The 25,531-nt window shown below is 39.7% G+C and overlaps 1 protein-coding gene across 1 annotated transcript in view; it reads right to left on the bottom strand.

Moving 5' to 3' along the window:
• The window catches only part of DOCK3 (dedicator of cytokinesis 3), a 221,486-nt gene that overhangs the window by 83,262 nt on the left and 112,693 nt on the right, over nt 1-25,531 (bottom strand). The window contains exons 11-14 of the mRNA XM_063348169.1: nt 19,334-19,394; nt 16,963-17,110; nt 9,074-9,162; nt 5,267-5,392 (exon numbers count right to left, since the gene is read on the bottom strand). Coding sequence (XP_063204239.1) covers nt 5,267-5,392; nt 9,074-9,162; nt 16,963-17,110; nt 19,334-19,394 — 424 coding nt within the window. The remainder of the gene's footprint in view (nt 1-5,266; nt 5,393-9,073; nt 9,163-16,962; nt 17,111-19,333; nt 19,395-25,531) is intronic.

Raw genomic sequence — 25,531 nt, forward strand, 5'->3', positions numbered from 1 at the left:
GGTTCCCCTGACGGACAGACAGCCCTTCTCTGCAGTACCTTTGGAGGCCGCTGCACGAGAGCAGGGTGCCAGTAACCGGATTCTGATCTCAAGCAGCATAACACACCCTGAAATTTCTAACTTTCTCCAAATGAAAAACATGCAGCTACTTCTGAAGTGCCATACCCTCTGAAGACGAGGGTAACAGAACGAGGCCCACAATCAGCTTCGTGATCATCACGTTATTTTTGCAAAGCAGATCAAAGGAAAAATCTGACAAAGCGCACTGTGTGGGAAGGGTCTCGAATGCTCCCTGGCCTTCTTTCTGGCTCACCATTTGGTCTTGTTCTCAATTGTGTCTCAAAAGAGTGCCGGCTTCACGCTGCGTGATTTTCCCTTGCTTGAACGGTGAAGCATCCTTTGAGCCTGGAGTATGCCTCTGCTGCGCTGCCCACTGCATCACTACTTGCCTGTCAAAACGAAGCTGCCTGGTACGGTCAGACAGTCTCTGGGAACCACATCACATCCATTTCAGCAGTTCATGTCTCTGCCCCTTCACCAGTCCATCACTAATTTTTTCAAGGCCTATATCCTTGAAATAGAGCATGCAACTATTAACATCACTGCAAGTAATACTACAGCAGCAAGGGGGAACAGAGCTTTTATCTACTGCCTGTACAGCAAATTAAATTAACGTTTTTTTCCCCGATAAAAAGAACATTATGCAAGTTTAACTCTGTGTTCCTCTAGCTTTTGGCAAACGGAACACTCAATTGTTTCAAGGAAAAGGAACAAACGATACTTGCTAGTTTATTTGCTATCCATTGTACGACTTCTATGCCTAGGAAGGAATTTATACCATGCTCTTTTTAAATTCAACGATTCCCCTGAAACAGTTTCCTTTCAGTAGTAGTAAGTTGATTTTTAATTTATCTTTTTCTTATTTCCTCCAGCTTAGTATTTTAACTTTCCACTTCTGCAAGTTTATTAACGACACAAATATTTTTATTGTCCTTCTAAATGCTTTGTGGGGATAATTATTACCTAATTATGTCTTTTAGTCCCATTGACTCTCTTGCCATGAACATTCTGAGATGGCTGATGGATTTTGCTATGTCCGTTTCTTAATGTGTTTTTGCCATGACTTTGTGCTCGCTGACAGAACAGATGCTGAGATGTTTCTCCCCTTTGCTCCCGATTCATCTGCCATAGCTACTACTTTTGTCTGAAACACTGTGGTATGACGAGACTGATAAGACAAAGCCTACGCCTCCCTGTTACCAGTTTCCCTACGATGTCGTGATTTGCCATCCTTACCAATACCCAACATTCCATGAAAGATATGAAAATGGGAAAAAGCAAGCAATAAGCAGACATTACACAGAAAAGCAGAAACTTACACCCAACTATCTTCATCTCTGCATCAGAAAGAAAGGAGAGAGAATAAAGGGAAAGGAAAGGGAGAGAAGCCAGGAAATTAAGACAAGGAGAGAGAAAAAAAGAGAAACAAACATCACTCACAAGTAGACGATGAAGCATGCACTTTTCATCAGAGGATCAAAGTAAAAGACAGAATACTTATCAGCACATGGGGGAGGGAGGGGATGTCCTTGGGGAACTGACAAACGCCATGCCTATGCAACAGATTTCTGACCAGCAAGTTCTGTATACAAATAAAGGTGCAATCCAAAAGGCAAGCAGCACATGCCTCATTGCTCTTATCTCTGGGGAAAGGTAAAATTGTCAGGATCAGATGGACGGCTTTAAACCCAGCAGCAATTTAGAAAAGAAGAAAAACCCCACAAATGAACAAAAACCCAGCACACCTCTTCATGAGGCTGGTTTGACAGAATCCCTTCTTATTCGGACAAAAAAGATAATTAAAGTCTTTATGATGCTCTTCTCAGGTCACAACACAGAAGGAAACAAAGAACATTTTATCATTAGAAATGAAGACAGACATGGTTATTCTGTAGGATTTTAATCTTGTTCTGCATAGCCATGCAAGATACAAGCACATAAAGACCGGTTTCACTTTATTTCTTAGTGACAACCAGTCACCCCTCGTGTTGCTCGTATCTGAGGGAGGGACGAGGGCTCCACACAGGAACTAATGCTACTGCTTAGAAAACAAAATGGGCTAAGAAAACTGTGTGATAAGACACAGCTACAGAATTTTAGTGGTTAAGATGTCCACATGTGAAAGGATTTCTTATTAGAACAGAAAGTGAAAATGTTAAAACCCATGACCAAGAAGATTCATTTGAAATGCTAGAGCTACTTACATTTTCAAAAATAGATTTCTTGGTTCAGCAGAATGATCACTGCATATTTTAACAATACTAGGTGACCTAGCCTTTATTAATTTATTCAGAAAAAACATTTTTAAATCATACTGCCTTGAAAAAAATCTGCATCCACTTGCAAAATACAAGTCATGAACTTTCTGTGCTCTTTGCTGAAAGAGGAAACCCCGTCTTTAATGAGAAAGAAACAGTTCTGAAGCAAAGCAAGGAAAACGTAGTTTGACAAAGACAAGAAAAGCAGCAGACACAGTTGAGAACTGCTAACGTGCATCACAGGGTTGGGCTTTCGTTTGTTTGTTTTGTTTTTTCAACAATTCGATATCTTCCAACTTCAGATAATACCAGCAAAGCTAAGAAAGAATGTCTGATTCTGGCTGTAACAACATCAGCACAAAGTAAATTGATGGACAGTCCTTGTTCATGTAGCTCGGCTTATCCACCTGAAAGATACCTTACTCTACCCAAACGTGCTATCCTGGACACGGGTGAATTCAAACCATGGGCTGATCTATTGTTTTAAAAGAAAACAACAGGCAAACACCTGCTGTCGCTTGAATAATGTCAAACATATTTTCATTGCCAAAAATTTGAGAAGTAATTAGAACGAATACTGTTCACTGCATCAGTGAAGTTACATTTTAGTTTATTCTCTTATTTTTCAGAGATTTAATTATCCTGGAGAATACCCAGGATAATGAAAATTTTTGTTCAGAGCACCATTCATGGCTACCTCTCTCTTCACGTCTCATCTCTACTCTGGCAATGTCCTAATTTATCATTACAGTGAAAGTCTGTTCCCACTCCCACGGCTGCCTTTCTTTTCTTACCTCGTGTTTAAAGACATTTACAAATTGCCTTTCTCCACAAATCTGAGCCATTTTTTTCCCCAAAGACAGATTCCTAAGGCTTGCCATCTAAACTCTATATATGCAGACCTCTGGTAGCCCCCTGTGAATCGGGCAGAAGTTCTGGGTGTCCAGCACCTCTAGCGAGACAGGAGGCACTTAACAGCAGAATGGTGGTCCTTTCCCACCTTTGTTTGTATCAATCAGTATTTTGAGCACATATATATATAGAGAGAGATATATGAGACCAATTCTAAATAGATCATCATCTTTAAAACCCCTGTGTTTTCTCCAACGAGAGCTGTGGTTCCCACAAAAACGAGATTAGCAAGCAACTGTGGTCTTTTGAAGAACACCACTGGAAAAACTGATGGGCTGACCCAGGCTGGGAAGCTCACGGCTGTACCTGCACAGGGAGCCTTGCAACGGGAGTGCTGCAGACATAGGCTGCGGAACCTGGATTTAATTTACTTAAACGTCCAATATCACAAAGATCATAACAATATACTTATGACTTGGTGGACACCTTTTGCGCTGAGGCAGTGTTTTCGCTAGAGTTCTTAGAGAGAAAGTAAGTCTGGAAATTGGAGTTAGCTGCAATGGATGGAGAATTCTTTTCACATCAAAACTGCTAACCTGCTTGTTCAAGCCCTGGGCAAAAGCACTGCCCGAACCAGCAGAAGCAGGGCTAAGACAGGCCCACTATGCTTGCTGAAAGAGGCTAGGGCTCAGAAAATGAAAAAACAATTAGGGGGAACACTGAGGCCACAAAGCTATTCCTTAAGCTAGCTAAAATTCACGGGTCTGAAGCACCTGAGGGACAGCTCTATGCATAAAAATGGAGAATAAAGTGATCCTTGCAGGAAAATCAGTTCACTTATACAAGTATGTAAATGTTATTTTTGATGTTGACTTTTCTAGCTGTGATCTAGCTATTCTAGCTGACACATCCAGCTGGGATCTCAACTACAGCAGATCACCTTGCAGCAGCTGTGCCTGCAAATCAACATGCAATATTTAGTCTTTTCTCTATTTGATTGCTTTGGATTAAGACTGGAACTGCTATAAGGTCACTAAGTCCAAAAATTTATAATTGCCTTTATAGCCCACATCCTCTGCTGCTGTATTACTGTTATTTTCAAGTCCGTTAGTAAGTAAAACGCATACTGTTCTAAATCTTTTTACTTTAGTCTCCAGAAATTCTTCCCCCCACTCCCTATTTTTATTGTGCATTCTGAAGAGCCTCCACAATGAGGCTACAACAACTACTTTTGATTCTGATGTGTCACTGCAGTCTTTCGAGTAATAAAATCTGATACTTTGCCCATTATGCTTTCATAAAATTCCCTATGTCTGCAAAGTCACCCTTGGTCTTGTTTATAATGCATAGCAATGAGGTAGTATTTCAAATGCTATACATGCACCACCATTAGTAAGCCCATTTCTTACTACTCTGTAAAAATCCAGACAGCATAATGCCAGGTTTTATATCTATTGATGGCATGACTGCCTAGGTTCCGGTTTCCTCCGGAACTCTTGGCTCTGCTGGGGCTACTTCAACTTGTGCCAAAACATGAAGCATCTCAAGCTGCTGCTCCAGAAGTGAGGAGCAAATGAAGTACAGCAATGCCTCAGCCAAGGCAGCTGTTGCACAGACTAGGTGCTCTCTGAGGCCAGCGGGAGAATCAGACCAGATCTGCAGCCTCCTGTATTGTCAACCATTACAGAAGGATCATGCTAACTCCAAAAATCAAGGCGGCAAAGGCAAAACTCTTTTTCCAGGCTTTGGATAATCGGGGAGAAGAAACTTCATGCATTTTGTAAGAAACAGCTCTATGCTCCCTAGATATGCTTGAGGGATATCTAATTGGCAGGGGAGGTGGGGGGAATATCAGAGCAGTCTTTCCAGATCACCTTCTACATGTGCGAATTTGACACCTACTATTACTATAATGTTTGTTGGTTAACATGTTTTAGCACGCCTCCGTGAATATGGAATTGCCATTTACTGATAAATAAGGCGATTCTTCTAATATTAATCTTCTTTAAGTCAAGCACCCATCCCAGTGACGCTTGCCTAGGAGAGTATGAGGAAAAAAATGACCAATATTTTAAGATTAAAGCTGTTACATTTACCTGGCATGATAACATCAGGAAAACCCAGCTTCCTGGTAACAGAAACTCCTCTGTTAAAGATCATGGGGTTTTCCCTTCGAATCTGCTCCATGTCGCCACGAAGAAGCTGAAGAGATATTATAAGTCCTGTAAAAAAAACCCAAAGATGTTCATTTTTTCAGATATAAGAATTAGATGTCTGTATATACAGGGCATGCAGGTAAAATAAGGCTTTGCTCCCCAGTTAATTTAATACAAATATATAAATACAGAATTCTTTTCTCCCTTGGAGTAATGTAAAACTGAAATGAAAGAAACAAAACCACTTTACAGAATCAGTTGAGAGCATAATATCATATTAAAATAAAATTTTAATTTTTAAAAATCAGAATACTTAATTTCTGAGAGCAGCAGAGCTGTCATAGGTTACAGTGAAGTACTTCGCAGTATTTCTGTTCATCATATATAGCTGGTTACAACACACGTACGTGCAACGCTGCCTCTACCTGAACTACCACATCACACAGTGCTGCAGAACATCTTGCAAGTGCCTTTAATCACGCTTAATACTAGAAAAAAAATAGTATCTCAAATCATACGTGTGCCACTTGTTTCTTTAAATACTTCACACAGGAATGTTGTTTTTAATGAAATTCCCTGCAGTACCTCAGCGTGTTTCAAGAGTACCAACTGGTCAAACTGACGTCAGCGACCCGCTCTTCCAACGTGACCCTTTGTTCAGTCTATCAACTGAATAGCTTGACTAGGCATAATTACACAGTTAATCTCAATCCAGCTGCTTTCTCTAGTTGCTTTTAATTTATAGCATACTACGCCCCTAAAATGAGGATAACGTATTGGTAAAGTCACAATGTCAAGCATTGCAATACCAGAAAACACCAGGATTAAGTTCAACCGTGGCAGCTGAGTCTCGTCTGCTGAGCACACATTCCCAGCTTCACATATCAACGTGAATTATGTTCACATCATAATTTTCCACATTCTTTATCTTAGTCAACGAATGACAGTCAGTCAATAGTTCCTTCTATCCTCTCTGTTCACTCACTGGAACAACCCATAGGAAAACAAACACCGCCTCATTTACATAGTCTTGCGTGAGCCATCTAAAGTTCTGCCATTTCCTAAGCTTAATAGATTGGTTTTGCGAACAATATTTAGTTATCATTTTGTTATACAAGTTACTAGGGGGATGAAACCAGGAATAGCATGTACCTCCCACCCAGTTTCTGCTCTCTTCCCTTGAAATAATTTTCAAGCCTGTTGTTTGGCTTCAGCCGAATTTGGCAAATGAGTAGATACATAGATAACAGAAAGACTGCGTTCAGTTTTGTGAATACTGGGGGTTGGGGTGAAAAAAAGAGCATAAAGCCTTAAAATGAAGGATAAAGGAGGACAACTGGCCAGCTGGACAATCAGCACGTATGTACGCAAAAGCTGCCAAAACATGGACTTGCAACTGTCCAGCTAAGCAGGCAGAAGAGCGCTGCAAAGCACCGCGGGGAAAGCAGAGGCTTTAGAACCATGGCAAAAATTCAAACCCTTTGAATACCACGTATGAGCATACATCTGTGTGTGTATGTGCTACAGGAGGTTTAACAGAACACAGGAGACAAGTTCATTAGAAAACAGTCCTGGCTATTTCTGCCGCTTACAGAAAAAGTTGTTCATTTTATATCCTTTTTTGCTACTAAAACCAACCAACCAAAAATAAATTCAAAAAATTGCAGCATAAAGGACTGGAACAAATATGGAAGTTCAGACCTCCCCACACCCAGCATCCCCTCTTTGTACTTAACAAATAGCACCTGAATAAGTCTATTATGTACAAAAACCAGTCACTAGAGGTAACAGAATATGTAGTTTTCCAGCATGGCATTACATATATTACTTATGTGACACCCGCCCACATATTCCACCCCAAAAAACTTCTGCCTAGCTTCTTGCTCTCCCCAAGACGTTTTGTAAATCTGCTCTCCAGGCCTCTCTTCTACCCAGCCTATCCTTCCAGGCTTTTTCTATTCCTTGCAGCAGATCTAATGGCCTAGTTTAGTTTTACACAAGACCTGGGAAGGTGGGGAGAGAAACAACCAGAGAGATTTTCTTCAGGGGAAGGAAGAAGAAAAAAAAAAAAAAAAAAAAATCACACGTGATTTCAGCATTTTCTCACTGTAAGAGCAGGTTCTGAGAAGCCCAAATTGTATTACTTACACGTAAATCATGTCAGCCTGCAATACTGTCCCTCCCACCAGGACAACACCTCTGCCAAGTTTCAACTTCCTATTCCAGAGATGCACTACATCTTAATGAAATGTTTGAAATAATTATTTTAAAAAGCCAAAGGCAAGGGTAAAAAGCTATCTATTTCCCTTCCTTTCTGCTGTTCAAAAAAAGCTCACGCTTGGGAAAAATAAAAGTTTTAGGCAGACCTAACATTGGAAATAGACAGACACCTAGCACTGGAAATAAATGCAAACAGTCCAAGTTTTCAAAGTTACAAAGAATTCAGGAAAATGTGGTGGATGACCTGAACTGTAACAGGAGCAACAGTGGGGAAGGAGACCAGCTTTGTTTATAATAAAATTCTAAACCTGGAAACTGTTTTAGTGCTTATTGCTGTGTTTCGTATCCTCTATGGGAGCGTGAACTGCATATTCCACTACAATATCTCACTGTGCAAACAAGTGCAATTAAGACAATACCAGTATTTGGACACCAGTATGCCAGTAAATCATACACTCAGTAATGAATACAACACTAGCTGTAACTAAGCAGAACTGCTTCTTATCGGCTGGTTCATCTGGCGTGGAATAGCAATGATCTCTGAATTAGCGAACTGCAGAAATCATTAAATGAGGTAATAAGATAACACAAAAAAGATTTACTTTCCGTATTTACCTGTCCTTAACTTGGAAAATAAAAATGGATTTAAAAGGTGGCAAAAACTCTGCCAAGACAGTTCTTCTCCTCAACTATGTAATGAAACACTTAGCATCGAAACTACCTCAGAGAGTCTTCTTGATAATTAATTTGCAGGTATTTTCTGGGCAGTCAGAATTTTCTGACCAGACAAATACATTAAGACAAATTTAACCTCTGGCTTTGCTTCTGCTGACAAGGATGCACGGTATCCTCAGGAGAGCAAGGCTTAGATACGTGTTATACCTGCAATTTTGAAGGGAATACAGGATGAAAAGGAAGACAGTTTTACTCAGGGAAATTCTGATGAATAAAACTTAAATTCTTCACTTCCTGTGCAGCCAAGTCCGGTCACAGTAACTTAAGCCAATATCACAAAAAATAAACCCAACTTTTAAAGGAGTTTTGCCAATGCTGATTGCCGCTCATGTCGTAGCCCGCCATGGGCCAGCAGCTTCACGAGCAGAGAGCCACAGGCGGTAACTGTAAGAGCTGACGAAGGCAGGCTCGCAGGGCACTCTAGAGCTGTAGCAGGCCACTAGCTCTCTCCACTGCTGGCCTCTCTCGAGAGACAAGAACACTACAGCTACAATGATGAAGGAAATCTAGCATGCTGAATTAGTGTTATTGGCAGCTGAATCTGAGAAGGTAAGCTATCAGCTGGTGTTGGTTTGGGTTTTTTTCCAATTCTTCGTTAAATTGGCAGCTGCAATACAGATTTTCACCTGTAAACTGAACGTGAATGAATTCTAGCCAAACTTTTAAATCGTCACAAGTAGAGAAATTCATAATCTCGCATCTCACTGAATTTCGCTGCTATAAACACTTAACAGTTCCCTAAGGGATATCTTCAGCTGTTATAATGACAAAAATGTACAAGTAAATATTTACCATAGTTTGAGCTGGGTGCTGTGTATTTGGTGCTGGACTTGCGAATAATATTTTCATGGATCTGGCACCATTCATTTTCGTTGTTACACCTAAAATAAAAGTTAAAGTTTCAAGTTAAAAGCTTTCTGCCGAACTGTCTTAGGACAGGAAGGTCAACTTTGCTGTAGAGATAACGTGAAGGTTATGGCGTTTTGATGAACTAGAGAAATCCCACATAACTCTTGTTTTTAAAAGTGGAAGGAAACAAAACATTCCCTTAGAGTTATCCCCTTTTTATGGACACTTGGGAGCCTGTGGTGACTTTTCTGTCATCGAAGCCATTGTTTTACTGTTCATATTTTGACAGAACAAAGGAAGCTCTGGACACCTTTAGGTGAATTCTGTGCACAAAGAAAATTTTAAGCTGAAATTAATTGTTGCCATATATTAACTTTTTGCGCTTAATAAAAAAAAAGTTAGAAACAAGAAATAAAAAGGGAAATTTGAAAGATTAAATAAAACCCTGAGGTTTTTAGTATCTCAGACATTTACAACAAGACTTTTGCATACCTACATATTTTACAGAATGCAACTTCCCCCCCCCCCCCCCCGCAAATTGTAGGACAAGAATATATAAAATCACAAAATACGCTTCTGTATGCATATCATCTGAAGGAGCATTTCACAATTGTTTATTCACCTATACGTAATTTTAATAAGCATTTGTAAATACCGCTATATTTCTTTTTCAGTCATGTTACCATCTGTAAATCCTCAATAAAATTCTAGGACCGAAACGACGACATCTCTTTCCCGTTAGGTTATGCAGTTAAAGGCTCATCATCTTGAACACGAAGGAGAAGAGGAACAACGGCAGGCGGGGGAAGCCCGACAATCTCATCAGAGAAAACACAGCACCCTGACCCGGCTCCTCCCGGGCTGCCGCAGGAGGATGCTGGGCATGTGGTCCAGGTGTGAAACCCCTCAAGACGAGTCAGCCAGAAAGGCTCTCTGGATGGCTTAAAGACTGCAACGGCTTACTGCCTTTGGTGACAACGGGACGCTGGGGAAGAGCATTTTGGGATTGTTCAAGACTTACTATGAATTGCAGGGAAATAGAGGTTTCAGGGTATAAAATGGCCCAGTCGTGTAAATAGGCTGCTGTCAGTACGCGTGTCTGGTGTGAGTGTCTGTGCCTGAAGTGAGCATCTAAAACCGGGGACTGGATGGATCTTTAGTGCGTATATGTATGTATGTCTTCCACTAATAAGCTTTTATCCTGATAAACCAGAGAGGAAAATAGGATGAGGCCTTTGGAGCCACACGTGTTTGCATTAGTGTGTACTTTCTGACCATGTTGATGTGTGTGGCCAGCTGTCCGTATACAGGGGGGGGGTGTGTGTGTGCGTGTGTGTGCACACACGTGGGACACGTGCTCAGCCTTGTGCCTGGCTGGACCTGGGGACACGGAGCTACGCTCTCTGCCGCAGCGTGCTGCTGTTCCACCCCAATAAAATCATACTGCCTAACTGTGTAGCGGAAAGTCACAACAAATACCTCACTGCTCCATTCCATGCTTTACGTATAAATCTTTTAGAGTGGAGCAACATTTTAAAAAAAAAAATCCTCTGTAAATCACTATATCTATAGCTCTATAGATATTCTCATTACTCTGATGGCAAGATTCTGGAGAGAGAAATTAGGGACAATGCAACATTTGGAAATTACATTGTGATAGATATAGCTGAGAGCACCAGAGACAGATGTTTCAGTTTCCTTTCCAGTTATGGAGAAATACAGATTCCTTTTAACGGTAACACACAAAAAAATCATCACGTGAGCAAAGAGCCAGCAAAGCAGGGCACAGAACAAGAGCACACCTTGATTCTTGTTTTTTTCTGGACCTTGGACACCTGAGTCAGAAGTGCCACACTTCTGTTTACGACCCAAAGCTAGAGAAAACTTTCTCCAGGGATAAGATATATTCAGAGCTATATTTTGTAAATTACTGTTTACACAATGTATCAATATTTAACTAGTATTTGTTTATATGTTTCTACTGTCAATTGGGAAAAGACATTACTTGGTGGTTGTTAGTCTGCACCTAGAATATTGTGCTCAGTTTGGGTCTCTCTAATACAAAACAGACAATTGAAGAGAGTCCTGTGGCCGGGCAGATGGCTGGGACACTTGCTGTAGGACGAGAGGCTGAGGAACCTGTTTTGGCCTGGAGAAGACAAGGCAAGAGAGGGAACATTAACAGCAAGGCCTACAAGCCGTTGTTAAGACAAAAGAGCCAGCCAGATTCTTCAGTGGTGCACAGTGAGATGGTGTAAAGCAACAGGCATAAACACAAACAAGAGGGGTTCAGACTGGAGAATGAGACTGTCCACGAGGACAGTCAGGCACGATTGGAACAGGATGCCCAAAGAGGCTGTGCACTCGCCATCCTCGGAGGTTACCGAGCCACGACTGGATAAAGCCCTGAGCAGCCCGGTCTGATCTCAGAGCTGGCCTTGGTCGGAGCAAGAGGTTACACTAGAGAGTCCCTATCAACCTCAATTAGGATTCCTATTTATCTTAACATCCAAGTCGTATGATTTTACTTGCAGTGGTATACGTAAAACTGTACAACCAACCTGCTGAACACACTAGGCTGGAACGGAATCCTACCAGGGAAAGAGCGCCATTACTGCTATAGCTTGTTAGCACGTAATGAAGGGACACACTATAAATGTTATGTAGTACTTTACTCTAGCGTTAAGCACAGCCAAAAGGACAATTTTACCAGTGTAACAGTCCGACCGAAAAAAACCCAGAACCTTAACCATAAAAAGTGCTATTGGTTAAAAATAAAATAAAATAAACAGAAAAAAACCCCACCAGTATGTTGATCAAGTCTGGCCGTCTTTTAAATTCAATTGTGCTTTAAATGGCAACTGCAAGACTTAAAGATTTCCCATGAAGTCAGCAATTTTTAACTCAGCAGCAATAGTGAATATTATTTCTCCTGAAGTGCAATTGGATTAAATGATTAAATTAAAATTCTGTCCTATTTACTCTTAAAAGTTAAAAAAACCCAAACAAACAAACAAAAATGAAAAAAGAGAAAAAAAAGAAACAAGGACTGTAAGCCTTCAGCTCCTAGCAAGACAGTAGTCTTGATGAATAAGTCACTTTGCACAACTTTCCTCTGAAGCATATTAACATTTTTTCCCTTTTTTTTTTTGTTTCCCCCCCAGGGGCACATAATGTTGGCAAAACTAGGGTAAGATACGAACCAGCTACTGGGAAGCCAGTAGGGATTTTTTTGTCTGCTGCATTATGTAACTGAGGACTAGCATGGCAAAAGGAATTAAGGCTATCTAGAACAAGTACTAGCTGACAATTTTCTACAGCTTCAGTATTACAAAACCGTACACTGCCAAGAATAACAAGAAAACCCACAAAGCCTGTTATGGCACACTTACTGCCACCCCCCCAAAATGTTGATTATTGTAAAAGCAAAAGGAACGTAGACAACTTGGAATAAATTAAATATGAAGTACAGACAGTACAAAAGGAAAAATGGAGCAAAACCATTAAGAGTTACTTCCTCCCAGTGTGCCACCCAAAAGCATTAATTTCATTAAAATGCTGATCAGGCTGTATTCCTGGTGCAGTTAGGTTGGGATTATGCCACCTGAAATTTTAGCTCCACCTATCTCAACATTTCTCCTTTCACTGCAGTGTGTTTAGGTATCAGACATCTCAGCTGATTGGTAAGAACATATCAACATAATAATAATTAAAAAAAAATTGCTTCCCACACTGGCAATAGGAGATACTATTTGGGCAGGGTAGATGAGCAGTCAGGCTCACGACGCTGTTGCATCAGGGATGTTAGAACGTACATCCTTGTCTCTTCCTATTCATCTGTTTACAGACCTGTTGTTCATAAACTTGTCTAACCCCCTTTGGAGCTGCTAGTGCTGCCTGTCTTCACAACAACCTGTGGGTATAAAACCCGTAAGATCATTATCTGCTTTCTAAAAAAGTACTTTCTTCCATGTTTTTTTAATGTCATCTCCTACCAATTTCATTAACCATCCGTAATTCTTGTACTGTTGTATTCTGTGAACAACAGTTTACCCTCCACCATGATGTTTTAAGTCTTGCTTGCATCCTTTCCCACCACCACCTTTCCTCTCTTCAAACTGAAGCTCTCCACCACCTCAATTTCTCTTGTAAAGAAATGACTCTACGCTGTTAAACATTTTAGTCGCTCCACTCCATACCTTCTGTAACTACTACGTCCTTTCTGGGAGGAGAGATCAGATGTGCACACAGTAACTCAAGATAGGTCAGCACCGAAGTGACCTTCCAGAATTTAACAGTATGGCAAACTGACAAATTGACTACATTTGCACTCCCCCAAACAATCTCAAAACCAAACACAACAGAGCTAAGACATTAATGTACAGTACAAAAACCCTTTCAATAATTGTGGTGTTCTGTGCTAACTCAGAACTTTAACCATTACTCAGCTTACTTGTCAGGAAAAAAAAAAATAATTAACTTCACATTGTTTACTTCTCTTCTCTTGCCAACACATTAAATGTCATTCATCCTACTGTAAATAATGTTCCCCTTAAAGTAGAGAGATAACCTATAGGACAAATTCTGTATCATCCTCCATCCTCACAGGTGAGACCATAGAGAATTTCTAACCTCTGATAACTTTTTAGTTGCTGTACCAGCCTCTGGAGGGCAAGTTAAAATAGACTTCAGCCTCCAATGACTTATGCCTGCAAATTAACCTGGAACAAAGTCATCCCAAAATCAATGGATTGTAAAGATAGCTTAAAGCTAGTTTTGTACCAACTACCAATGTAAGCTGCACTTTATGTTTCCTGAACACAAAGAAGAAGAATGTTCTCCCAAGTTGGAAATGCTGGCCTGAAAACACTTGCCTGTAATGCATTTTATTGTGTTAATATTTTACTTGCCTAAATACCAAATGTATTACAAAATGTATTTCTAGTTTAAATAAGAATTTTCTCCTGAGCCATCCATCACCTTATCAGGTTGGCTGGTTCTACAGTGAATTTACCATTTGGAATGTTTGCCATACGACATCAGACCCCGATGTCAAACAGATGGGGACAGAAATGCAATGTACGCTCTTGTCCAGCTGGGCAAATAGCAACAGCTCGGTATCAAAAGGGAAAGGCATTCAGGCAATACACCGCATTAAGAGGAAGGCATTTTAAGAGCTAGTGCTAGAAAAGGAGAAAAATAAAGGACTGAGAGAAAATAGGGCAAAAATAAATACCAACTGAAAAAGATAATATGAATATAACACGGAGTTTTTAGGGGAATGGGAAGATTGACACAAACAGTAATGTCCAATGAGCAAAAAACTCCATTAAAAAGTCACACAAAAATATCAAACAACGATCTCAGAAAACAAAGAATTAAGTTTCCATCTCACTTTTAAAATATTTTACATGTATATTATTAAATAGAATTATAAAAGTAAACCTTCATGCTTTTACATAATGAGCTTATAACTAGAGCTGTGGTACTATATCCTCTTAGTAAGATTATAATGTGACTGCGGGATTAACAAACAGCAAAATCTGGATTGTGAGAAAGAAGTATTTTTCAGACATAAATCTTTAACAAGGCAAGCTGAGAAAGACTGCTGAAGTAAATTGATTTTTTTTTACTTTCCATAAGCATTCTCTCTTGTCAATCCAGCAGAAGTCTCCAGTGAAACACCATGTATTTGTTTCAGCCCTTGTTAGGTCTCCAGTCTCTCAATTTTTTTTTTCCACCTTGTCCCCGTGAAAAGGCTGTTCTGGCTGTACGCTGGCTGCCTCATTTGTGGCAGCTGTAAGCTTTAGCTTTAGCCAGATAGCGTACAAAAAGAATGCTTTTTACCGCTCATTTAAAAATACAGATACACCTCCCTCCTTATTTCATCTCTATGATGTTTTTGGGTTGGCCTGAGGCATTTTAACAATAATCAGAGAGCAGCAGGTAAGAAAATGAGTGCAGCGTTGTTTAAGCATTCATGTACAATTTTAAACTTACAAAGGACAAAAATGTGTCACTTCAATTTTAGTCTACAAAGCAAGAAAAGGTGGGTTAGCTAAAAGAACGTGTGAAGAGAAGATGCAAGCAGATAAACCTGTGAAAACATTCTATCATGGAAGACCAACAGCTATTAAAGCTGCAAAAGGGATAAGCTGGCGCCCTTTAGATATATCTATCTTCCCTTCTGAAGAGTTTTGTTGGAGGTTTAGAGAGAACGCTCCAAGCAGCAGTAGCATAAAATAATGATGTACAAGACTTAAAACAACTCAAGCGGGTGATAGCAGTGATAAAAAATTACAAGCATCTGATTACAGAGTTGAATTCTGTCATGGGCCTCCCTGGGAAGCAGCAACGGCTGTGCGTGGATGTTAACAACAAAGGGCGTGGGGAAGCAGCGGTGAAGAACAGCTGGTAGAAACCTACTGAAACATTCACCCAGATACAGCTGGTACTTTGGGTGGCGTGAAGAGAATCCACATTTACAAAACACTTCAGATCAAGAGGAAGAAAAGGAAAGCTCTCTATCTGTGATTTTTTTTTTATCATAATACTAGGACTTTGGATTGCTCTAACTGGCTGCATGACTTTGTCACTGACAAGTGGAGAAGCCTCATATTTTACAGATTTTTTTTCTCTCCTATTGTTCAGTGAAGCAGCAGCTAAAGATGCATTAAAAGAGCATCAAATCAGGAATCTGATATTCAGAATGTTCCATTGCTGTAAACATTCACATTGTTGCACTTGCAATATATTAACACAAATCTACAGGCCAGTACTAACATACACTACATAACCAAAACCCACTGGTCTGAGATAAGCTGAAACTGAATGGTGACAAAATGCCAAGATCATCCAGATTCTATTGACAAAGAGAAGATCATTTTCTTCCCTATAACGTGACATTTTTGCTGCGGTTTTCATCACTGTTGACAAAAAAAAGAATGAAAGAGTTGACTCAGATTTTTCTTTGGACTTACAGATTTCTGATGTATCCAAGAATCTTTCAGTGAATGGTGAAAGCCATTTTTTTAATTTATAGTTGAATGGCGGATTTTCTCCTGCTGAACACGCTTCCCAAAGAATAAAAGTTCTATAACCCCCCAAATTATCTTATTACTTGGAATAGTGGCCACAGACCGCAAAGTAGTGACAGCTGTGTATCAGCCCATCTGCAAAGCAGATCCTGCCAGTATTTATCCTCACTGACAGGAGATTTAAATATTCCCTGCAGTCTCCAGACAGTTCGTCTGTGGCCTCTTTATTACAACTGTGAAACCACATTTCATAATAAGAATTTGTTAGTTCAAAGTTCAAAGTTCAAAATCACAAATAAGTGAAGATAGATTCTTGCTCAAAAAATGTTGACTTGTTTTGAATTTTTGGTCACACACTGGTTGCCTTCAGTTGTTTTCTACTGCTTTTGTTGGTCACCATGACTGATAAGGAACAGGAGATGGGGAATGAGTAACTATTCCCTTCATCAGGTGAAACACAGCGTATTTCTCTGGTTTTGAGCTTAGCAGACTTAAAATAAATTGTATTAATAAAAGTGCAGCTTTGCATGTCACATAGATTTGGGCCATATTCAATGATTTCTGAAGCATTTCACATACCTGAAACATCTGTGATAATATTCATTAGTTTCTATGAGCTTCTGGAATAACAAAGGAGCAAAAACCAGTGCAAACAGCACTAGTTTACCTTGTGAGAAGGACAAAGGAAAAAATGCAGTTTATAGTCCCCTGGGTATTTAATACTTCTTTAGCATCTCATAACCCAACATGTACAAAATGTTTTTCCTAATTCTTTTCCTTCTAGGAATTACTCACGTGTAAACTTTGAGAACAAAATCCTTCTCTTCTTTTATTTCAGAGATTGACTGAAGTACATCCATGATGCTCAATACTGCACAGCCATAGGGGCGGCGATAGTGTAAATGAGGGGGGCCTTTTTTTGAATCATTTAGCAACATGCGACCTAAAATTAAAAGAAATGTAAAATATTAGAGATTCACATGGAGCCATTCTCTTCTATTATCCCTCTGAACATGCATAGCTACACTACATTTCAGCTACAGCTTGCAGTCTTCTCGATACCTCCCACTCTCTTTTCTTCTGGTATGTTTTGAAATGTAGAGGTGCATTTCACCCTACCTGACCCACTGGGCTACTTTGATTAAGGCACATCACCTCATTTCGCTAACAGAAAACTCAAGGGCAAAGCTAACAGTGTCACGTCTGGCCATCTTTGATCTGCAGCCCCATGACATGTATTTGCATCCAGCTGGGTTGACTACAGATCATCTCTTGAATGAGCCAAGAATATGGCTTGTGCTCACCTCTCTGTATCCACACAGAGATTCACTGTGGTCCTTCCATTATAGTCCAGCATTTACACAAATTTTCACTTTATACAATTGCTTTAAGGAAACATATTATATATATTGTATCATTTGTCATGTTTGTCTTGGAGCACATAAAGGAGAATTCTGAGATATGAAGCTGCTCAATGATTAACTTCCTATCGCTAAAGCAGTTTTTTAGTAGAGTAAAAAATGCCAAGACCAGAAAAATCACTACAATAATCTAAACCAAGACCAGAAAAGTCACTATGATAATCTAAGCCAATTTGTAACATTACGTATAATAATTTGTCCAGCACTTCTGGCATCAAGGTTAAAAATCTGAGCTTGAACTACAGCGTATCTTTCCACAAGCTTCATTTATCATCTCAAGTGATACAGTGTAATTCTAACTTTTAGACATATCATGACACAGTGAAGTTAGATAATGAAAAACTGACCCTTCTAACACACTTGTGACTTAGAAGGCATATTGTCATTCACAGGACAACACAACAGAGCTATGGTTTCACTGGCTGTTCAGACCTCCTGTACTTCAGAAAAGCTATCTGTGGCTGGTAATGGATGCTGGAAATAGGGTTGAACACACTCTCGTTGCAAACACTACCTAGCCATTTTTCAGCTAACTGAAAACCTGAAAAATCTGAAAGACAGTACCCTACTCAGTTGTTTAGAATAATACAACTGAAGAGACTGTCTGTTGTTAACGTTTTAGGTCTAAATATTTGAAATAAGTTATGCTTAACATAGGTAAAATATTTACTTGCTAATTTCTCAGTGAAAGTACATACAGTCATAATTTAGAACCATTTAACTCACTGATAGTAACCAATTATATCCTTTTTAACTAGAGCTTTTTTTCTATCCAACACCTTCCATCTAAAGGAGATTCTAGCAATTTAATTCACATACCAGAAGTCATATAGTCACTTCGTTTAAACATGCTGCTGGGCTTAAAAATTCATCTAGCTGTCCATGAACTACTTCGAGCACTGCACTACACCGTATAAGACACATTCTAAATTCAACTTTGATCATAAACGCTTTCCATTCTTGCTACTGCAGATCTCAAAAAGAATAAATGAAGCCCAGCCTGGCCTAAGGATAGGCAGAGAAACGCACTCTGTAGCAGGTGACTAGTCAAACATTAGCAAGGAAGGGCTTTTTTCCTTGAGTAGAGTAGGGTCAGGTCTCAGTACTACGCATCCAAATCTCTCCTTGGCTGCTCGTGTAGAGCTATCCAAAGAGAACTTGAAAAGAAGCACGTGGACACTGCTAAACGTTGGGCTGCAAAGCTTGGTAGGCTTCCAGCAGGCAGGTACTGCTGCTACTGCTCCTTTTTGGCATCAGGAGATAGAAGGAACACCTGCCAGGTGCGGGTTCTTGGAAGCGCTGCAGCCTCCTGCAGTGAAAACCAGATCTCTCTCTCTATATTTGTCTAACAGCCTCTGATTTACTAGATATGAACGGCCAGGTACGCTGATGTCCCGCCCTGTGAACTATCTATATATCATCAGTAAAAAGACCTCAGCTGAAATTTTGGAACATTAAACAAAAAGCCTTTTTAGTTCCTCCTTCCTCCCCAAATTGTGGCATTTAATCAAATATTTTGTTTCAGACTGAGAAAAAAAATAAATCACCGTTAAACAGTCATCAGTAGCCTTTTAACACTTAGCTACGTATGGTTTGAATATTAATCTCAGCAGATAAGCACAGTCTATAGCTGAGTTTTCTAACTGGCTAAATCATCGTAATGTCAGTTAAGTAAAAAATACATACAAAAATACTGGAAAAACATTGTTAACTGTATATATTTCAAGTAATAAATCATACTGTACCTATTCGAATTACATGGGCAACTATGTACAAATCTCTCTTCATGTCCTTGCTGCTGAGATCCTGACAGATTGCAAAAAAACCAGACATTAAAAAAGGAACATATTCCGATTCCAAAATAAGTGCCTGCAAAATTCTCACAAACGATAAGAACTACACAGTATTACTCTCCATTGACTTAGCTCCTGCCTCTTTAATTAAAAGAAAGCATTACTATTTCTAATTTACAGACAGAAAAATAAAGCATAGAAGGATTATATTTGGTTGGAATGCTCTTTATAAGGAAAAGAAATTTTCCACCACTGACTGGTGGTTCTGTATCAGAATTCTAGCAAACATTTAAAATGTTCATTTAATCCTTAATACGAACCCACTATTAGACTGTATTAAATTTACGAAGTAAATTTAAACGCCTGAGTTACCTCAGCTGCCACCCATTGTGCCTTCCTTCACCCCATCCCCTGACTACAGGTCCCAGACTCGTCCCTAACCACGTTCCTTGGCTTCTGCTTTCCTGTTTTGGCTTTTGACTGCTCATCGTAGAGTCTCAAGACGATGGCTCTAGAAAAAATTTGCAGCATGACTATCAGGATTTAGATAAAACTTCAAGGCTGTTTTATTTTATGAGTGGATAGGTGCAATTCCTCAGAACAAGCGAAAGGCTGAAGAGGAAAAAAGGCTGGAGACTCAGAGACACGGTTTATTTTAATGCTTTTGAATGTGCAGCTTTAAGCCTGTTTCATATGATAAATGTTCATTACATTATGAAAGCGGCAAGGCAGTGTCTCAACCACGCACAGAACCCACAGGCTTTATCGGTATGAGCTGATGAGAGCCAAGGGCAGCTATTTCATAGCTAACCTTTTTAGAAGTCCAAAAGCAGGGAAGGCTGCGTGCATACTGCTGGCTGGGAATGCTCTCTGCCCCACTCTAAGGGATTATTTGGGAAGCATGGTAGTTGGAAAGGGTCACAGTTGGCTAAAAACATTCTAACGGTTTAAGTAGCATAGATGGTCACTCTTGTATTTAGTATGTTTGGAACAGCGAGAGGGTATTGGAGAAACTAAGAAATAAACTCAGTTTTAAGATGAGGTTAATTGCTTAGCAAAACACAGGACCTTAAGACCTCCCCAAAATTATGTTTATGGCAAGCAACTGTATACATAGACGAAAACTCTGAGATTCCATGTCCCAGAATAGCAGGTTAAAACTTTCAAAAATCATCTTGAAGAAAAGCCAAAAAATGGGAAAAGAAGAACCTACAAAAGAGTAAAAGGAAAGCTGGAGCTACTGAAGACAAAAAGGTATTATTGACCCTGACAAATCTTTATTATTAAAAAATACTAAATTAAGAAAATAAAGATAGAGTACTTGTCAATAATTCGTTAATGTGGCATTTTGCATTCACATGTTAGAAGCTGTCTTATTGCAATTTCCTTGGCATTTTGTACTTTTTTTCTGATAACATTATAAACAGAGATCAACTTTCCTCCCCCACGTTTTTTTTTAAATTAGAAGAAAGATCTAAACATTTCTTCCTAAAAGCATTAGCATTGTTCAACAAGTTTTCCTTATGCTACTAACCTCCAAGGCAAGAAGATTTTAAACAGATAACATGCACTGTGAGAATATTCATTCATGTTTTAGACTTGGATGCAAAAAGGCTCCTTGTGCTCTCCAGCACTTCACTTCTCCGTACACTGAGGCAATGGACGTCACCTTTTTGGTTTTTTACGTATGATTTTACAAACAACTTGAGATGATGGCTACGTGCTCATGTTTCTTCACTTTTCTCTTTCCAACTGAATGAAGATATCCATCCCAGTGGTAACAGTCACCTCCAATACGTACAGTTGTGTGGGGAGAACAACACTGGCAGATTCATCTACACACAAACGTACTTTGGCCTTCTAATACTAATTTCTCTTTTTTTTAAATACAATGCAAAAATCAACTGGAAAAATCTCAGATTCAGATAAAGTCTTGTATTTTTCTTTAAAAAAAACAGAACTACATGGTATCAAAATCACTGTAAAAGGAAATAATGCCATTTTTAAATAAAGGGGGAGAAAATTTTAGACTGTGGACACCTAAGTTCTGTCATTCCTAGTTTGAACCAATTTGGTGAATTAAAAATAATATTTTTCTGGAAGCTAAAACACGAACTTTAATTCACACAGCAAATTTCTTTCCCGTGTGGTTTGAGAATCCAAATCTCAACAACTGAGATTATGATGGTAATGCACATAAACACTGACCTGAGATGACAGTGAGATACAGCACAACACAATCCGGGCACAGCGACTGAGAACTAGGCATACAGAGAGTTTACTCTAAGGAGAAGTTTCAGTCCCCTTCAAATAGCGTTATATTGCTAAATTACAGCAGGCAAGTAATAAATTAATGTCTGTATCTTCTTACTCTGTTGAAAAGGAGCACTGTATCTCCCTGGGCTGTATATGCAGAGTTGCAAATACGCTGTTTGGTATGCTCACCAGCTAGCAGAGCGTGTCTCTCTGGAGCCAAAGAATTAAGCTATATAAATCTTCCTTAGCGTTTTCTCCTCAAGTCTTATTTTGCTGCTGTGTGAATGAGGGAACATACTTTCTAGGCTTTCTTCATCACCTAACATACCAGGGTAGCATATGGTAGGCTTTATCTTGCACGTCTTGAGAAACTGGAGTTCCGCGATAAGAAGGGATTTGACATAGTTTTAATCTCAGTAGCACCTGACAGTACATTTCAAAAAGAAAAAAAACCTTGGAGGTAGTACTTAATACTCTAGAGAGAAATAGATTCTTGAAAATACCTGTGATTTGACAGGGGGAATTTTATTATACTATCAGATTACCAGTTCTAATTAACAGCAATTTAGAGAACTATTTTTTCAAAGGGCAGCTGTCAAAGTATCAGAAAATGGTAGGGCATGCACATATTGATGGGTTCACACTTTCGTCACTTTTCGATTTCACAAAAAATATACTGTGTCACAGTCAAAAGACAAGAAATGTGGGCCCAGATGGCCTTGTATTTCATTTTTGTACAGCAGAGGCTACTTACAAGGGGAGAAATTCTTACTATGACAGGAACCAAATGACCAAAAACCCCTGTGAGGAAGTCTGCAGATAATTTCTTTGCAGAGAATCCATGCACATGACTTAGGACCCAGAAGAGGACAAATTACATTTAATATTTGCTTCTGTGCAATATAAATAAATCAATTTCCAGAAAAGTGTTTTTAGCACTGCATCCACAGGGGGTTTATTTCCCTCATCCTTCTGAGCTTCTTAAATGGTACTGGTTGATAAACAAAATAATTCCGTAATAATTCTAATTGCATGGCTTTTTAGACAATCACCCGTAATCCCCTCCCTTCTTCTCTCCCCCCCCCCAGTATTAGGTATGGAAAAGAGTTACTCTATAATAATGGTTAGTTCTTTACAATTTTGGTTTCTATAAAGGTCTAATTGTATGTTAAAAAAGCCCCAACCACCCCCACCGCCAAAACAGTGGAATCAAGAATACCTGGCTGCTGCTCATTAGTTGTTTAAACAACTTTACCAAATTCAGTTGCCAGCCTCATAGGCCACAGAGAGTAAGGTATTTAACAAAAATAGCAAGCTTATACTGTGAAGTTCCATTTTAATTCAGACACCGGAATGTTTCTAAAGCGTGCATAGGCTGAGGTTTGCTTGAGTGAGCTTTAATCTTCAGAGGAAGCAGTTTCTCACCTCTGGTATGATGTGACAGCAGATTAGAAAACAAAACCTAAGTAAATTTGATATCCTACACAAGGAGACAGCTGAACGCCTAGGAGCAACAGAGATAGCAGGAAAAGACAGGGATACCTTGAATTATCTAAGATATGGGGCTTCTTGCCTCTGGGAAAGATTAGTTTTACAAAGATACTGCAGGGTGCAGGGGAGGGTGAGGAAATAACTAGATTTAAAGGCAAGACTAACACGAACTTGGGAAAAAACCTGAAAATCATAGAACTATCTTATTTTGGAATAGTTTCATAATTAAGAGATTGTGATAAGAGAGAACGATTGCAGACAAAATAGTTATTCGAAAAGCTATTATTTGTTGCTCCTTTGCTACGTACTTTGGAAAGTTCTTTGCATACATTGATGAAAAATATTGTCCCAGAAATGTGCAATTTTTTGCATAGATTATTTTCCCAATTATCGTAATTCCTGTTACGTAGAGCATACATTCTACCAGAGAGAGTGACAGCCAACAAGTCTAAGCATCTCTGAGAGCTGCAAATACCAAGCTTTGGTATTTCTGTATAGTTAAGTGGAAAGGTAGCTCGGGAGAGATCTCTGGTCAGCAGGACAGGCGCCATAGAGCAGCGTGAGTCTGCAATACTCGGGGCTGGCCTCTTTTAGACTAGGGTGGCCCCATTCATAATATGCAGCAGGTCTCTTCTGGAAAGACGTTACGCCCTTGGCTGTAGCGTATCATGATTCTTTTTGTATTTTTGAAACCGTGTAAAGATTGGTTTGCGGGTCACCAGAGCAAAACTGTTTCACACTATCCAGAAAACAGCATGAAAAAGACAGAGGCTGCATGACCCCAAGGAGTGTGGCATCAGTGCAGAGGGGGAAGTTTGATGGTGAAAACCTTTTTACAAATGATGAACCTCAGGGGCCAGAAAGTGCCAAACTTGGTATGAACTCGGCTGTGCTGCTTTTGGGAATAATCTGAGCATTTCTTAATCCTATACTCAACCCTTCTGCACGAACCATAGACCAGTACTGAAGCTTGCTCTCCCTGGCCACCTTTCTCTTAGAAGAGAAAGACATTTGGTTTTGAGTTACCAACAGCAAAGACATCAGTGCCAAGGACAACACTAAGACACTGTTACCTCTGCTGACATTTAATCAGCTGATAGCACCTCACTGGTACCAAAACCAGAACTGCTAGTGACGTCAGCACCAATGTCAGTGCTAATTTTGCATTGACCTGCATCTCATATCCAGATGGAGGCAGAACTGAGCATCCTTACATCTGGCTAGATATGCTCTGCTCCTTAAGAGGAGAAATTCAGCTATCTTCTTGAAGGAGAAAAGGGAATGGTGCTGGGGACCACATCTATTTCAGTGTCCAGCTCTGCGTGACCTTAGAGGTCAAATTGACAGAATTAAACCTTAAACCAAAGCTGTCTGCTATATTTTTTTCTTCAGTGGAGGTAGAGTACAGTATTTTTTTCTTCAGAGCAGGTAGAATCTCTGTCAAAGAGATTCTAGCATGTGGACCAGCTAAAGGTGAGTCACGATGGAAGGTGTTTATCACACTTGGGATCTGAAATTCCTTACAGTTATTCTGTGATGAGCTGTTAAGTTTCAGTGTCTAGATTTCCATATTCTTTCTGAGAAGTGACAGATAAAATCATGGTCTGACATGTAATTTTGAGGCAGTTTTTAACAGAACTTAAGACCAGTGCAGACTGGATATTAAAGCCTGAGTGTTTTGAAACTAATTTTTTGGCATAACCAAAACCATAAAGTTAGGCAAGAGGTGAGTCTGAAGAATTAAAAAGGAATTAAGTCCTAGCTGGCTATGCCACTCCCAACTAAGGTATCATCTGGTAGGAGCCACAGATGGATATTACTTATCCTGTCTTTCTGGCACAGATGGTTCAAGACTGATGGTGCAGTTGGTCGTACCTGCTTTGCGTCAGGATGGGGTAGCTATTTGCACAGACCTGCTGTAGATACTTCGCAAGGCACACTGTTTCCTTTATTACAACCAACCCTCTGTAGCTCAACCTGGCTGCTGCTTCTGCAGCACGTCCCGGTCTCCTGTTCCATCACACACACCGTGCTGCCGACCTGGGAGGCCACTGCTGCACCATCTACCTGCGGCTGCCACACGGGCTCTTGAGCGGCCCGTGGCAAAGATCCGTTTGGAGAATTCTGGTTTTGTGTGCCTGTGTGTGGTGGTGTAGTTGTTTTTCTAACTTTGATTCTGAAAAAAGTGCCTTGCTTTATATTCAGGCCAACACAGGTTTGTCCTATGCCCTGTTGTCTAAGAGCATAGTACATGCAATGAAAATATTCAAAATTTCAAACTATAAGCAGGAAAAAATGCACTTAAAAGGAAGTACTTCAGAACATTTACTTAGCCATAAAAATAATTTAGATGTATGTCCATTTTCTTATGTTAACATTTAATTATAAACATAACAAAACTTA

The sequence above is a fragment of the Chroicocephalus ridibundus genome, chromosome 10 (genome assembly GCF_963924245.1).
Source record: "Chroicocephalus ridibundus chromosome 10, bChrRid1.1, whole genome shotgun sequence".
NCBI classification, from domain to species: domain Eukaryota; kingdom Metazoa; phylum Chordata; class Aves; order Charadriiformes; family Laridae; genus Chroicocephalus; species Chroicocephalus ridibundus.